The sequence below is a fragment of the Octopus bimaculoides genome, chromosome 20 (genome assembly GCF_046866305.1).
Source record: "Octopus bimaculoides isolate indiv1 chromosome 20, ASM4686630v1, whole genome shotgun sequence".
Classification (NCBI taxonomy): Eukaryota; Metazoa; Mollusca; class Cephalopoda; order Octopoda; family Octopodidae; genus Octopus; species Octopus bimaculoides.
Window position 1 is genome coordinate 28,711,537 of NC_142947.1, and position 16,662 is coordinate 28,728,198.

The following is a 16,662-nucleotide window of genomic DNA, read 5'->3' on the forward strand; positions in this document are numbered from 1 at the left end:
TAGTAATCCACTACCTACATAAATCCTACCAGGAATAAGACTGAACCTGAGCCAAACCAAAATAATAATAAAGCTAAATACCTTCAAGTTTGATAATTTTCAGTGTTTTGGGAAACTTCTGGAATGCTGCATCAGTGAGTAGTGGAGAACCAAGGAAGGAGATGTGTTCTAGTTTGGAACAATGAAGTAAGATACTCTTCAGATAAAGAGAAAAACAAAAAAAAAAATTAAATAAAGACCCCATGTAGATGCAGAAGAGGTACAAAAAAGAAATGGTACTTTGGTTAACATACAGTTTAATGTTGTAAAAAAGTGAAAATAAATTGGAAGTGAAAATAATGAAATCCGATAATTTCATAAACACAGGCACTTAGTTATATAAGATTTTCTAGTGACAGCATGAGCATTTCTGAATGCAGCTGGAGTAGATTGCTGTCAGATAGTATAGTCAAAAAATCCATAGGGATGCATTTGATATCCGATGTGTGAGATATGTTAGTTTAGGTCACATATATGTTGTGAAGTTGTAAACTATTCTTTAAATTTTGTTAATCTAAAATCCGTATACAGCCTGGTGATGGATGCTTTGCTGAGAAGAAACTCAGGTGACAATGTTAAACATGAGTTGCTGAGGCAAAATAGGTTTAGAGACTGTGAAAAAGTTATAGGTATGTTCTATGCATCATTTTTACATTATATAAATATCATGAACAACATTTAAACTGCATGTTAATCCTTACTTTTTATCTGTGAATATGATAATCAAAATGCTGCTAAATACTGATATAGTCACATACTGTGTAATAATATGCAGAGGATTTTGATTTCCTGGGACCAGCAAGACTAAGAATCATTGCAGCATCTTTCAAAACAAGCAAGAGGGAAAACAAATACAGTGAGGTTTATGAATGCATGCAGCTCTCCAAAGATTGTTATGCATTAGCCCTAAAATAGTACCCCCACCAAACAAAAGAACACCTGTGAATGATAACACTGAATTGGTGACCTGGTGAACTGGTTACCTGTAACAAAAAGAAAAAAAACAGAAAATACCACTAAATTGACCCCAGTTGACAAAAACACCCATCAGATAAAATCACTTGTCACAGGTTAGGCCTGGTCGTGCTGAAAGGTTACTATGGATTAAGCTGGGCTGAATGTGTTGTAAACAGGAACAAAACTCACAAACATTTTATATTTATTTAAGGAAAGGATATCTATCTGTCTATCTGTCTATCTGTCTGTCTGTCTGTATGTATAGATATATACTCACACACACACATACACAATGGGCTTCTTTCAGTTTCACTCTGATCAAATCCACTCACAAGGCCTTGGTTGGCCTGAGACTACAGTAGAAGGTACTTGCTCAAGGTGCCATGCTGTGGGACTGAACTCAGAACCATGTAGTTGGGAAGCATCATCCATGTATTGCATCCAAAAGACCCAACAAAACACATGCAGTAGGCTTGAGATCATGACCTATAGACTGGAGGTCCAATAACTTGGGAATTCTACCTCTACTACTTTGATTTGAAGTTAGTAACTAATGTGTCTTCTTTCTCCACCATATTTTTCTACAAACTTAAATTCATTGACACAAGCTGATGAAGCACTCATTAATTACACAATAGTATCTCTGCCCCTTACAGTAGTGAGCTTTGCCTACATGAGGCAAAGATACACAGTTCTTACAGTTGTAAGAACTGTATCTTGACAATATATACAGTGCGGTATCAGAAACTGATAATGAACAATCTCAGAAAGTTCATCACAGTACATTGGTGCAGCACATTTTTTTAAAGATATACAGTAAATTAAAGCTAGTGACTTCAAACCAAAGTAGTAGAAGGACTCAGAGCTACAAAACGGTTTGGAAAAGGAAGGTTTGGAATCTTTAAGATCCATTGGATAATCAGAGATATAGAGATTTTTAACAAAAAGGTGGAGGAGATAGAGAAGTACAACATAGAGGGTAACTAGAAATTCTTATGAAACAACCTACTGAGGGTGACATCAAATCTGCAGTTGGTACAAAGTTCAAACCAGACCAAGGATGATGTGGCGGTAGAACAGTGAAGTAGACAGCCATAAATGTGAAGAGACAGACATGGAAGGATAGGAAGTATGGGGATAGCAGAGAAATATACCAAGTAGTTTGAAGAGAAGCTAGGCAAGGAGAAAAGCATGAAGGAAGAGATTTGCCAATATCAGTGGCACTAAGACCAGAGGTGTGAGCTGTTTCAGGTTACAAGACAGTGTGTCAAAGAAAATTATGATGTCGTAGGAGGGAAGTACATGCAGATAAATGATGATACACTTGCACTGAGTGATTTTGAAAGATGCTATGGAAGTGCCACTATGACAGGATGCTAAATGTGGAGAATGCATAGGATAAGGAAGTCTTCTTAATGTGAATCCAGCAAAGGAACCAGCTATTTGAGCTGACAACTGTATGATTGATAAAGAAATTAAGAATATGAAGACAGGAAAAGTTCCTGGTCCGCCAGAAATCATAACTGAGATGCCTACAATATCTGGCAGAGTGGGATATAGCCAAGTCATCTGAGTAGTTTATCAAGTAGTACAAGAAGGTATCACATCCAACGACAGGCATAGAAACATTATATCTACTGTTACAAGGGTAAAGGAAATGCCTTAAAGATAAATAATTACAGAAGTATTGAATTGCTAGACCAGATCAGGAAAGTTATGGCAAGGGTTATTGCACAAATAATTAGGAAGAGAGTTAACCTAGATGTGATGCAGTTTGGTTTTGTGCAAGAGAGAAACACTACTGATGCTATCCAGTAAGGTAATGGCTGCTCTACTTAGCATTTGTCAACATGGAGAAAGCCTTTGATAGGTGATCACTGTGGATACTAGGAGTAGATGACTGATTAGAGCTATCCAAACCATGTACAAGGGTACTTTCTGTAAGGTGAAAGTTGGAGATGAGTACAATAATGAAATGAGTGCAGGAAGGAGTTCTCCAGTGTTTGGTTCTCAGTCCCCTTCTATATATCATTATTCTCTAAGCCATAACAAAAGAGTTAAAGACTGGTTGCCCAAGGGAGTTCCTCTGTGCTGATGACTTTGCTCATAGAGCTGAATCTGAAGTAGAATTAAAAATGAAATTCCAGGTGTAGAAGTAAAACATGTAATTAAAGGACCTAAAGGTAAATTAACTTAGCAAAGATAAAAGTAAGCTGGAAAACAGACAAACCACAAATCTCTTCAGGAAAATGGCTCCGTTCAATATTTAGAAAATGTGTAGGTAGGAATTCCATATGGTATACCCAGGGTAATCTGTGGACACATAACAGGTATAGGGAATGTGGATGGAACTCATGGAAGAGATAGACCCAGGAAGATGTTGAACAAAGTAGTGAAGGCTGACCTCTGGATGTTGGGCCTCAGAGAGGAGGTGACAAAGGCTGGGGATGATTGGCCAATTGCTGTGTTCAAGAAAACCCATCCATCTCAGCACAAATGAGGCTTTAAAAATATACTGCTTACATCTATGCCCCTGACTCAATGAAGTATTTAGTCCACAATAAACTGCTCTACTTAGCATTTGTCAACATGCTAAGTGTCTTTTCCCCAGAGCTCATCTTCATAACAGCCATCTTCTGACTATGGCATTATTCACTCAGCCACTGTAACTATATGACAGCCACTTACTTTGTATTTCACATTCTCAATATCATCCCCTACCATCTTATCCTCCACTGAATACCTCCTTCACTTTCACTCTTTCATTTGGCCAATGACAGCCCCTACTGCTTATGTTCATCATCTTATGTACCGCTCACCTTGTCCCTGGTGCTGTGCATCTCTTGAACACTGCCCACATATCACATTACCTGTACTGCTACCTATCACCTACCTGACCCAAACTTATTTCTTCCACCTTTCATCCTCTGAATTGATATTCACCATTGATCACACCTCCACTCATGTTTACCATTCTCTTCTACCCCTTCTATCCATTTGTCACTCTCCTTGCACACTTTTACGATCTTACCTACCCATTCACCTTGTCCATTCCTCTGGACCAGTTCTCTATTGTTCACCTTCATGTAACCTAAGGATATGTCCTAACACCTCTGCACCATCTTCTTCTCTCCTTTTCCAACAGGGGTTGCCATGTATCTCCTCTATTTCTATCCTTCTATCATACTTTAATTTCTCATCACTTGGCATAATCACCTCCCTTAATACTACACTCCTCAGTTGAGGGATCTTGTTTTGTGAGGTTATCTCATTTGTTCCAGTACCATGTAAAAAGCACCCAGTATACTCTGTGAAGTGGTTGATGTTAGGAATGGCATCCAGTAGTAGAAAACATTCCAAAGTAAACATTAGAGCTTTATGCAATCTTCCAGCTCATTGGCTCCTCTCAAGCCATTCAACCCATGCCAGCATGAAAAACAAATGTTAAAAAGTGATGGTGATGATGATGATGAGATTAAGGCTTCAGAAAATCCATACGAATCCATGTATATCTTGAAAAACATGCTATTAATAATCTGGTAATATACATAAATGTGATTTATAAAACAAGATAATATATTGTTTTCTATATTTTAAACTTTAAAACAATTTTTTAAAGCTTTCCATGTGAAATTAATTGAAACACATAGAGGTTGAGTTTCATAAGAAATATGATTATGAAAGTGTTAAGTGAGGGTACCTATATGAAATTTACCTTACCTGGATGCATTGGTCCGTTAAAGTTGGGAATTCATCAACAATAAAGACTTTAAGATTATCACACTTGTTGAAAATTTGCATGAATCCTTCAGGAGTTAACTGAAAATATTTGATGAAATTATTTTTGAATTTATTTTCAAAATGAGCTACCAAGACCATGTTAGAACATAATAATAAAATAAAAATTGTTGTTCATATGATGTTTTTAGTAAACTTTTTTTTAATGGGTTGCTACTGCCTAACAGACCGATACCGATGATGCTGACACCCACCACCATTACCCACCATCACCACCACTACCACTATCACTAATAATAGTATTAGTTATTGTAATTGTTACTGCTGTTACTATGTTACTACTGCTGTTGTTGCAGAGGGAAAAGAGATATGAGTAAACCCATGCTAGGGAAAAACTTGAAGAAAAAAATTTGCTGGTATTACTTGCACATAGAGATACTTCAGTTAGCATGGTGGACAAAATGATTAGTAGCATTTAGTCTGTTTTTACATTCTGAGTTCAAGTTCTGCTGAGGTTAACTATACCTTTCATTCTTTCAGGGCCGATGAAATAAGTACCAGTTGAACACTGGGGTCAATGTAATTGACTCATACCCTCCCCCAAAATTACTGTCCTTGTGACAAAATTTGAAACCATTATTACTATTACTACTACTACTACTATGGGGATGAGCTGGCAGAATCTTTAGCACACTGGGCAAAATGCTTAGCGACATTTCATCTGTCTTTATGTCTTGAGTTAAAATTCTGCTGAGGTCGACTTTGCCTTTCATCCTTTTAGGGGTGATAAATTAAGTACCAGTGAAGCACTGGGGTTGATGTAATTGACTAGTCCCCTCCCCCATAATTTCAGGCCTTGTGCCTTTAGTAGAAGAGATTATTATTATTATTTGATGCAAACTCACAGCTTATTTTGCTGGGTATGATGGAAAGTGTCAGCTGTCCACAGCCAGCAGACAAAGATGACATTTGTTTACTGGTTGTGCTTCAAGAACCCTGTGAAAAAGTTCCAGGCGATGCTGATTTTTATCGATGTTCTACCTTTGCATTTGTACCAATCTTTTTGAACCATGTTGGTAGTTGAGTACTGATACTTCCAGGTGCATCAATTACTATTGGTATCACATCTACTCTCCTCATTGACCACTACTTATGTATTTTTCACTTCGAATCATCATAGTTGTTCAGTTTTTCTTCTTTCTCTTTGATCCTGTTATCACTGGGACATGCTACATCGATTATCATACATGTCTTTCTATTATTATTATTATTATTATTATTATTATTATTTCCAAGGCAGTGAGCTGGCAGAATTGTTAGCACACTGGACGAGATGCTTAGCAGTCTGCTGCTATGTTCTGAGTTCAAATTCCACTGAGGTTGACTCGGCTTTGCATCCTTTTGGGGTTGATGAAATAAGTACCAGTGAAACACTGGGGTCGATGTGATCGACTAGTCCCCTCCCCCAAATTTTAGGCCATGTGCCTATTGTAGAAAGGATTATTCTTATTATTTCCAACAAAATTCAACAAAACTTCAGGAGTCAATGCAACACACATGTAAACAAAACGATAATAATAATAATAATAATCCTTTCTACTATAGGCACAAGCCCTGAAATTTGGGGGAGGGGGATAGTTGATTACATCGACCCCAGTGTTTCACTAAATTAAGTACCAGTGAAACATTGGGGTTGATGTAATCAACTATCCTCCTTCTCCATATTTCAGGTTTTTTTACCTATAGTAGAAAGGATCATCATCATCATCATCATCATCATCATCATCTTTACATGTGTGTTGCATTGGCTCCTGAAGGTTTGTAGAATCTTGTTGGAAATAATTTGTTTACTCTCTTTAATTTTTGTTAGTACCTTACATAAGGACATACTTATTTACTAGGTGAAGAGTAGGGACTGCCAAATCATGTTGTAAAGAGCTCTACTGCAATATTTTTAGCTTTTGTCAGTGTATTTTTTGGGGGGGGGGGAATTATAACATTGTTAACACCCACTAAAGGTTTTAACGAGGAGATAGCAAGAAAATCTTATATTACAACCATCTTCATGAGAGAGTAAAAGCTAACAACAACAACAATGGTCATGGTATTCTTAACAACAAAGCAATAGTGACACCAGTTGCAATAACAACAGTAACAACAGCAGCAGCAACAACAACAACGATAGCAATAGTAATTACAACAGTAACATCAGCATCAGCAACCACAATAAAAGTGTCATCAAGGACTGTGATGACAGCAAAATCACCTAGAAATCTTGTACTTAACAAGAAAGAAGACCACCTGGCACAGGTGAAACAACTTATGAAGCTGAATGGGAGAACTGCATAAACTGCCATCCCAGCTGAGGTTTTGGTGGGAAGCACACTGAAGATGGTAGTGTATCTCTGTGTATGTTCTAAAACTCAAGTCCTAAAAGCAGTGATACATGCTCTGGTGGAACAAGACCTGAAAGAAATATGGACAGACAAAGAAAATGTCACCAGGGCAAGGCAGTTTGGGAGTGTGTAGGTCCTCCTCAAGAGCAAAGCCTTCAAGCTGAAGCATTCTAAAGCCCCCAGATGCAACAAGGAGTTTTTCCTCTTCCCAACTTGTTGATGGAGGAGGATGTCATGTCCTTATCAAGACAGAAAATGCCACCAGAGTTGGATATCTGGTGGTTGATAGCTTACATCACTTTAGCAATACTCTCCATGAAATAAAATAAATGGAGGCATTGTGGTCTGGACCAGGAGATTGAAATGATCCTAAACCTAAGCCTGATGGAGTGAATCTACATATTGCAGTTGAGGGCAGAAAGCTAAGATGCCAACTGAATGGTACAGAAGACTGCTTCAGAGCTCTCTGTCCACAACAAAAAGCATGAGAGAAGAGACCCCCACTCTGCTATCAACATCACAACCCCAATGGCAGAAACAGTGTACAATATCAAAGAAACACGAACAAGAGCAGCAGCACCAGCACCAACAACAGCAACAAATGACACCCACGATTACAGGAAAATATCCAACCAAACTCTTTGTTATTCTTCCTCCCCCTCTTTCCAACTTTCTCAAGCACACACATGTAAACGTATCTCCACTCCCTCCTGTATTGGATTTTTCCAACATGGAAATTTCATTTTGTGAGTAGGGACAGCTAAGCAAATCCAAAAGACAAAAAATATTTTTAAAAGATACCCCTGCTATGAATGAGTTATGATGGCATCACTAAAACTACACCCATACCAAACACTAACAAATTCACAACTTCACCACCACCACTACCGATATTAACAAAAAAAAAATCACACACAGTAGACTGAAATGCAAACACATTAACAAAACACACCCACCCACAAACTTTCTGCTAATATTAAACACAAATCTAAAACTGATATATAATCAATATAACTAATATAACTAATAAAAACAAATCTAAAACCCAAATGGAAAACATGAAACAAAGCGGGGGGGTCAGCACTTTCAAAATGCTACACAATTTGAAAATAACAAGGCTGGACTTTGAGACATAAAATATTGAAGGAGACTTTGCCTAATGATGTGAGAAGTCCGAACGTAAGAGCCAAGAATAGACTCCTAAAGAGTTTTCCATAGAAAGCTGAAAACTTCAAGGAGACAGAGTCAGCCAATGTCCAAGTAACCCATTTCCTTTTCCTCTTTATATTTCACTTAACATGGTGAATCTCAGAGTGTGATACATAAAGGCACATGACCTGAGGTCACTCTAGAAGCAGAGATGCATGCACAAAGAATTAAGATCCCTAGGTTTGGATGTGATAGCCATCAGCAAGACCAGTATTTCTAACACACACATTTTTGGTAATTTCAAGATCTCCACACCTCTTACTTCGCCCAGAATGTGGAAGTGGGGTGGTGGTGATGTTTTGGAAAACCCTGGGCCTTGAGATACAGTTGATCTTCCTTAACTCAGATGGTAAGCTGATGATCTTGGACATGAACAGTGGTGAAGGTGGTGCCTTTAGACTAGTTGCTATTTATGTCTGATCTGGAGCAGGGTAGCCAGATTTCTTCAGGTGTTCAGTTTTCCTGGGAACAATCCACTCTTTACTGCTTATGGACGATTGGAATATGATCTTGGATGCATACCTGGATTGTGTTGGGCTAAGAGATAGGGTAAGGAATGTAAAAGCCTTGCAAGCTTGTTCAGTCATTTTCAAATGGCTGAAGGTACTGACTGTATCTCATGAATGTGTCAGTATAGACATGAGCAAACAGCATCACATTCATCCAGGTCATATTGAGATAGAGTATTCTGTGGGGCACAGCTCAAAGTTGCTGACTACACAGATCACAAATTTGTGACCTGTATGATCTACCTAGATAGGTTGCATAAACAGAGACCTGATACTGGAGACTGAACATGTCTTTCTTGGTGTACCAACTATCACAATACTACCGACCTTAGCGGGTACCTTCCACAGCTTGAACTGCTTCAGTTACATGATACACACATTGCAGACTAGCACATATGCAAATATTGCAAAAGTTTTGGCTCACCTCTTAAGTAAATACAAGCATGCACCCACCTTACCTAAGCATGCACATTTAGTCAGCTTCCGTGATGCATATTCTGTTTGTTTGATCAACTGAATTACCAACTCTACTGTAAGTGGCTGAATATACCACAGGCATATGTACCTTCAGGCAGGCTCAGCATGATACTGTTTGTGACAGAGCTGACTTCTTGAATTGCAGTTACAGTTCAATGTCACTTCGATTTATCCTCTTCACTCATAAGGCTTGGATAGAACCAGAGCTATAGAAGAAAACACTTGCCCAAGGTACCACATGGATTAAACATGGAAGCCTACAATTGTAAAACAAATTTCTTGATTTTTCAGCAGTGTTTGTACCCATCATGCATACATAAGAACATGCACACACTTATTAATACACTCATATATGTGCATACACATATAACTAACGAATTAATTTTAAAAAATTCAAAATAAAATGCAAATATATATTAAATACCTGAAGACAATTTGAAAGATCTAAATGTTCTAAATTCTTACAGCATTCTCCTTGTGCCAGGTAAGTCATTCCTCTGTCTGTGAACCTTCTGCAATATGCCAAACTTAAGCAAAGTAAGTTACTGAGATACCTTAAAAAAAAAAAAGTGGATAAGGAGACAAGGGGAAAATAAATAATGCAAGTAAATTTAACATCAATGAAATTTTGTTTCATACTTTGCATGGAAATAACCTCTATTCCTTGAACTCTAGTTGTAAATTATATTGAGAAGGTATAAACACAAAATCAGAGTTTGCTGAATATGTTAAGGAAAACTTGAACATTGGTCAATAAAAGTCAAATATAGTTTGTTTAAATGTCAATATAATTATGTTCACAAAGAGAGCAGAAAAGAGATACAGAAAATAATTTTTCAGACTTTTAACCCCCAACAAAATAAACAAAAAACGAAAATAACCCAAATATTAAAAGGATTAACAATTAATTAATCATACCGAGCAATTATTCTTAAAGCTGTATCAGTTATAAGTGTGTGAGAAATATTAAGGTAAAGTAAGATATGACAACGCCGAGCTATGAGAAGTAGATGGTCATCCTGTAAAAGAGGGAGAAAAAGTATTTATGGATATATATATATATACACACACCACACCACACACACACACAAGAATATGTATGTATAATAACAATAAAAACAATAAAGTTTTTTTTTAAATGGTAAAAGACAAAAAAATTAATATTAAGAGTGATGGACTGGCAAAACTGTTACAGTGTTGAACAAAATGCTTTGCAGTAGTTCCTGCTGTTGAAGCTAGAAAGCTGGCAGAATCATTAGCGCATTGGGCAAAATGCTCAGCGGCATTTTGTCCATCGTTATGTTCTGGGTTCAAATGCTGCCATGGTCAACTTTGCTTTCATCCTTTCGTGGTCAATAAAAAAAGCTTCAGTTGAGCACAAGAGTCGAAGTAATCAACTTAGCCTCTCCCTGAAATTGCTGGCCTTGTGCCAAAACCTGAAACAAGCATTTCTTGTTCTTTATGTTTTGAGCTTAAATCCTGTCAAACTCAATTCCTCTTTCACCTCACCAGGGTCAATAAAATAAAGTACCAGTTTAGTAGTCTGGTTGATATAATCAATTGTTAACCCATCACCACTGCCATAACCAAACTAACGACCTTCTGTCTAAATTAAAATCTGTTATTATTAGTATTTGTTCTGGCTCTTTCCATTCTGAGCTCAAATCACATAGAAGTCAACTTTGCCCTCTATCCTTCAAAGGATTGAACCTGGAACCATGTGGTTGGGAAGCAAGCTTCTTACCACATAGCAATTCCTGCACCTATGTATATAGACATAAATGCATACATACATATATACATATGCATGCACATGTATACATATACAGTATACAGCAAAAAAGAAATAACAACAAGAGAGGAGCACCAAAATGGCAACATAGAGGGATTCAGGTTACTCAAGATGCAACCATGACATGCCAGAAGCAAATGCCTTCCCCCCAGTTCTTGTTAGCAGACTATACCTTCTAGGTAGCTGTAGACCTTTCATTCATCTTTCATAAAATTCAATGGAAAGCAAGGTTAGATATTACTGAAAAGTAATAATACTCTCTTTTACTCTTTTACTTGTTTCAGTCATTTGACTGCAACCATGCTGGAGCACTGCCTTTAGTCGAACAAATCGACCCCAATACTTATTCTTTGTAAGCCTAGTACTTATTCTATCGGTCTCTTTTGCTGAACCACTAAGTTACGGGAACGTAAACACACCAGCATCGGTTGTCAAGCGATGTTGGGGGAACAAACACAGACACACAAACACACATATATATACACATATACATATATACGACGGGCTTCTTTCAGTTTCTGTCTACCAAATCCACTCATAAGGCTTTGGTTGGCTCGAGACTATAGTAGAAGACACTTGCCCAAGGTGCCATGCAGTGGGACTGAACTCGGAACCATGTGGTTGGTAAGCAAGCTACTTACCACACAGCCACTCCTGCACCTATATAATATAAATTTCTTTTACATAAGTACTCTCTTTATTCTCTATTTGTCTTCTCTGTCTCTTAATTTCTATGTTGTTGAATGAGCCTCCATGTTCTTGCTCAGCGTGCTGGTACAGAACTGATGAGCTCTTCCCTTCCTCAAGTTCATAGGCGAAACAGCAAGGAGCATAGGGGAGTGGGCAAATGAACATTGGAGGGAACTTAAGGAAGGGAAGAGCTCATCAGTTCTGTACCAGCACGCTGAACAAGAACATGGAGGCTCACTCAACAACATAGAAATTAAAATCTTATCCACACATAGCAGAGACACAGCACTTAGAGAAATTACAGAAGCTACACACATAATAGAAAATAAACCTAACCTGAATAGGAAACTAGAATGGAACACTAACACACACCCCTAACAAACCACAAACCACAACATGTGACAATACATTCCCCATAAACCAATAACAATATGAACAAAATATAATACAATACATAGATAAACAAATGGAATTAAATACTACATACGTCAACAAAATTTAATTAAATAAAAAAAAAGTAGAACAAATAAATAAATAAAAGCAAAAACAAACGAACATGTATTAACAGAAGATATAGATAATACAGGCACTCCCCATACACACACATGCACTTACAAAAACATAGACACATTGAAGGATACGCATGCGTAGACACATACAATAGGAATACAAAATACAAAATGGCTGATAGTTAGCAAGGTGAGACACACATAAGAAAGAAGAAAGCAAAGGACCACTGATGAGGTCACAGAAGCGTGACGAAAGAACTCTGGCCGAAACAGGATTAATGTAATATAAAGCTGAAGCAAATTAACACCAAATATACAGTGCGTGTGTTTTTATTGGCTAAACTGGCAATATGACCATCCCCAAGTACAACAACATATATATATATATGTATATATATATATATATATATATATATATATATATATATACAGAGTGCGGTGAATAAAATGTTGTATAAATTACGCAAAAATGAAAATAACACTGATCTTATTTTAACAGATATATTTACCTAAATTACATAAAAATATCTTGAAATATTAAAGAGTAAATTTATTCAATAAAATCGCCATTGGCTTCAACCATGGCCACCAGACGACTTTGAAATCACTTGTAACATTTCTGTTTAAGTTGGTGAATGCTGCCATAATCCTTGCCTTCAGTGTATGTTTGGTGTTACAAGGAGTTTTGTTGGTCTCTCACTCAACTGCAGCCCATGCATAATATTCAAGGAGATTGCAGTGTGGGGAGTTAGGTGGCCAGATGTTAGGAATGATGTGGTCGCAGAAATTGTCTGACAGCCATGACTGGGTTCCCCTGCTTGTGTGGCATGGTGCAGAATTCTGTTGCCAGACATAGGGTCTTCCAGCAGCCAACCTCTTCACCCAGGGTCGCACTACCTCCTCCACGCACTTGATGTAGGCCGTGTGGGAAGATGAATGGAAACATAACTATGCCATCACTAGTGAACACTACAAACACCATAATGTTGATTAGATGTTTGATTTTTATCACTCTCAGTACATGCACTGTTCTCAGATTGACACCCAAACACTCTGAAATGTTTGTATTGGAGCTTCTGGCATGAATGCCAAGCAGTACAGCATGTCGTTTCAAAATTTCTGACAGAGTGAATTGTCTCATGGAACTGTTTTTCTCACAGACAGTGCCCAAATGACCCTAGTTGATAAAATAAAGATAAACAATGAGCATGTGTGAAATTAAAAGTATAAAATGGCGACATTTTACCCACTGCACCCTGTATGTATGTGTGTGTGTGTGTGTATATATATATATATATATATATATATATATATATATATATATATATATCAGAAATTAAATAAATGACAAGGGAACTAGAAATTATACAATGAACTTCATTAGCTCACAGATGTTTCTACTATAAGATGCAGTGCAATTAAAGCTGAGTGCTTGGGTATCACCTTACAGTTTCATTAGAGCATATATATATTGAGTTCTCACACAAGGTTATTTGTATCATTATGCCTAGGTGAAATATCGATGTGTGTGTGTGTGGGGGGAGCTGTCAGATAAATTCGTTTTTTTTCCCTTCTATTTTCATCCTTATTTTTCATCAACAATTTTAACAAATCAGTCAAGAATATATTCTCTTCGTTGTTCACAATTTCTTGCATATGTTTCACTAGACTGTCTATGCCTTAAAAGTAGAAATCACTGGCTGTTAACTCAAAGAATTCATTGCACAATGTTTTCAGCTCCACATCATTGATGAATGAAAAGCTTCACAGAGACTGACTGTAAAAGATGATAATCTGAAGGCACTATATTAAGAAAATATGGTGGGTGTGAAAGAACTTCCTAGTCAAGCTCTTGAATAGCATTTTTAGTCAAATTAGTGAAGTGGCAGTGAACATTGTTGTGTTGAAGAAGTATGCCATGTCATTGGTCAGGTCATTTCACTGGATTGCCTCATTGAGCCAGTGCATTTGCTGAACATGATGCTCTACATTGTCTGTGTTGTTGTTTTCAAGCATTTTTGTAGTGGATTAGCTCTTTCCAGTCTCACCTACTATAGGTCATCACCTTGCATGGATACAGCTCTGGCTTGGCTTGAGGTACTATTTGTTTGTTGGGACTCAGCCATTCTTTTCTCTGCTTCATATTGATGTAAACACACACACACACACACACACACACACACATATATATATTTATTTATTTATTACAGGAAAGACAGTTTGTGTTCAAAAGTAACTCTCAAGCAAGCAAACTAGTGGTGATAGGGGAGTACTGGAGTTTTTCTCTTTCATTTACACCAGGGGTTGGTGAACTGGGGTAAATGACCCCAAGTGGGGTAAAAATGAAATTCTTGGGGATCATGAGGACTCATTAGCAGTGCCTGCTTAGGTGTGCTTAAGCACAGGGCCCTGGTGACCAAAAAAATTTTTATGATGAATTTTTCAAATACAGTTCTATATTTAAGAGATGAGGAATTATTTACATTATTTACATTATCTACATTTGACGGATATTCGTCCTCATCTTGTTTGTTGTTAACACAACGTTTCGGCTGATATACCCTCCAGCCTTCGTCAGGTGTCTTGGGGAAATTTCGAACCTGGGTTCTCATTCCTATCGATGTTACTATTATTATTATTATTATATTATTATTATTATTATTATTAATCAGGTCGCTGCCGTGAATCGAACTCAGAACCTTGGGGTTAGTAGCCTGCGCTCTTAACCACTACGCCATATGCCCGTGGGCATAATGTAAATAATGTAATTTTTCAAATGTCAAATGTTCAGATGTTTTATGTAAAACATCCTGAAAAATGTTACTAGAAATCCTGTCCCTACTAATTTATTTACTAATTTACTTTCCAAAACAGCAATAAAGAAAAAAACGATCTAAAAAAAACCCAAAACATATATCTATGAAGCTGGTCATAAAATTCCCTAGGGAATTCTGTAGAAAGATGAAAGAAATAAGCTAAAAAGCTAGTTCTAAAATCTCTCTAAGAGATGATCACAGTAGTTGTACTAGCAAGTAATGTTCATAGCCACTGCAACATGGTTGTTCCATCTTTCTAACAACAGGACCAGCATACCAGCCTGGTTTTGGGCTATTTCTGCCTCTCTTCAGTACTGGACACCTCATCTGCTAGAGATGGCAGTACCTTACTGAAGAGAGGCAGAAATAGCTTGCTATGAACCAGCTTGCTAATTTCCCAGAAATTACTTGTTACAAACATTACTTACAGTGACCATTTTTAACTTGTTGCAAAATCAGCGACTGTGAGTCGCTTGAATTTATAAATATTGCAAGCAGAGGTGAGCTACTGCCATCGCAAGCAGATGAGGTGTCCAGTACTGAAGAGAGGCAGAAATAGCCTGAAACCAGGCTGGTATGCTGGTCCTGTCGCTAGATGGTAGTAGGGGCTCATTCCCCTGTTCGCAATATATTGGATGCAGCTGTGCATCATTAACCAGCTAGAGGAGATGTCTTCTTGGGGTTAAAAAATTACAGTAAAGTCCATTTGAATGGAACAGCCATGTTGAAGTGGCTACAAACATTACACAAAAGAAATAATACTGAGAAAAAGCAAAGTCAACAACAACAAAAATGACACCAAGAACAGTAGCAACAAAATTAAAAGAATACATACACACAAATTCTTGGTGTTAGTATGAAATAACAGAGTAGGCAGTTGGTCACTGCTACCCAAAGTAACCACAGTAGATACAGAGTGGTGCTGATGGGGGTAGAGGGAGAAGATAACTCATGTCAGCACCTGAACTCGCTACACAATAATGTAAATATGTTGCAAAGAATGATAGCATGGAAATTCGTCCTAACAATGTTTTATTGTGTAGTGATGAGTTTTTATCATGACAGGTTGACTGATTTACTTTCAGACTGACTGTTTTAAAATAGACCTGTGGTTTTTCATATTTGTTTTGGATTATATATCTTGTATAGAAGTATCTCTACTTACTTTTTTTTTTCAAGCATTGTAGTTATATTTGTGATTTTACCAATAGATATTAAATGTAAGATTGGAAGCGAAATATGATGTTCCCAAGTTTATATCAGAACACAGTTTTAGGATTTCTGCAGATTTTACTTTTCCATTTATAAGTTGGCCACCCAACATCCTGAATCAGTATTCTTCACCTCAAGAATTTGTAAGCAGCAAACATAAGAATTGTTAATGACGAATTAAAGAATTGTTAGCGGCAAACTGATAAGTTGTGTTTTCAATTTTATATCTTTATTAATCATTCAATTTATATTCTTGCTTCCCACTACATTATAATGAGCAAAGAAAAAACAAAGTTGTACCAGCAAAAATTCCGAAAG

At 37.2% G+C, this 16,662-nt stretch overlaps 1 protein-coding gene across 15 annotated transcripts in view; it reads right to left on the bottom strand.

The window, feature by feature from the left end:
- LOC106867275 (F-box and leucine-rich repeat protein 13) overlaps positions 1–16,662 on the bottom strand; it is a 148,531-nt gene that overhangs the window by 50,337 nt on the left and 81,532 nt on the right. For all 15 annotated transcript variants that reach the window (XM_089338276.1, XM_089338279.1, XM_089338275.1 and 12 more), the window contains 4 exons: positions 10,244–10,344; positions 9,750–9,879; positions 4,717–4,815; positions 82–196 (listed from right to left, as the gene is read on the bottom strand). In XM_089338276.1, the coding sequence (XP_089194402.1) occupies positions 82–196; positions 4,717–4,815; positions 9,750–9,879; positions 10,244–10,344 (445 nt within the window). The remainder of the gene's footprint in view (positions 1–81; positions 197–4,716; positions 4,816–9,749; positions 9,880–10,243; positions 10,345–16,662) is intronic.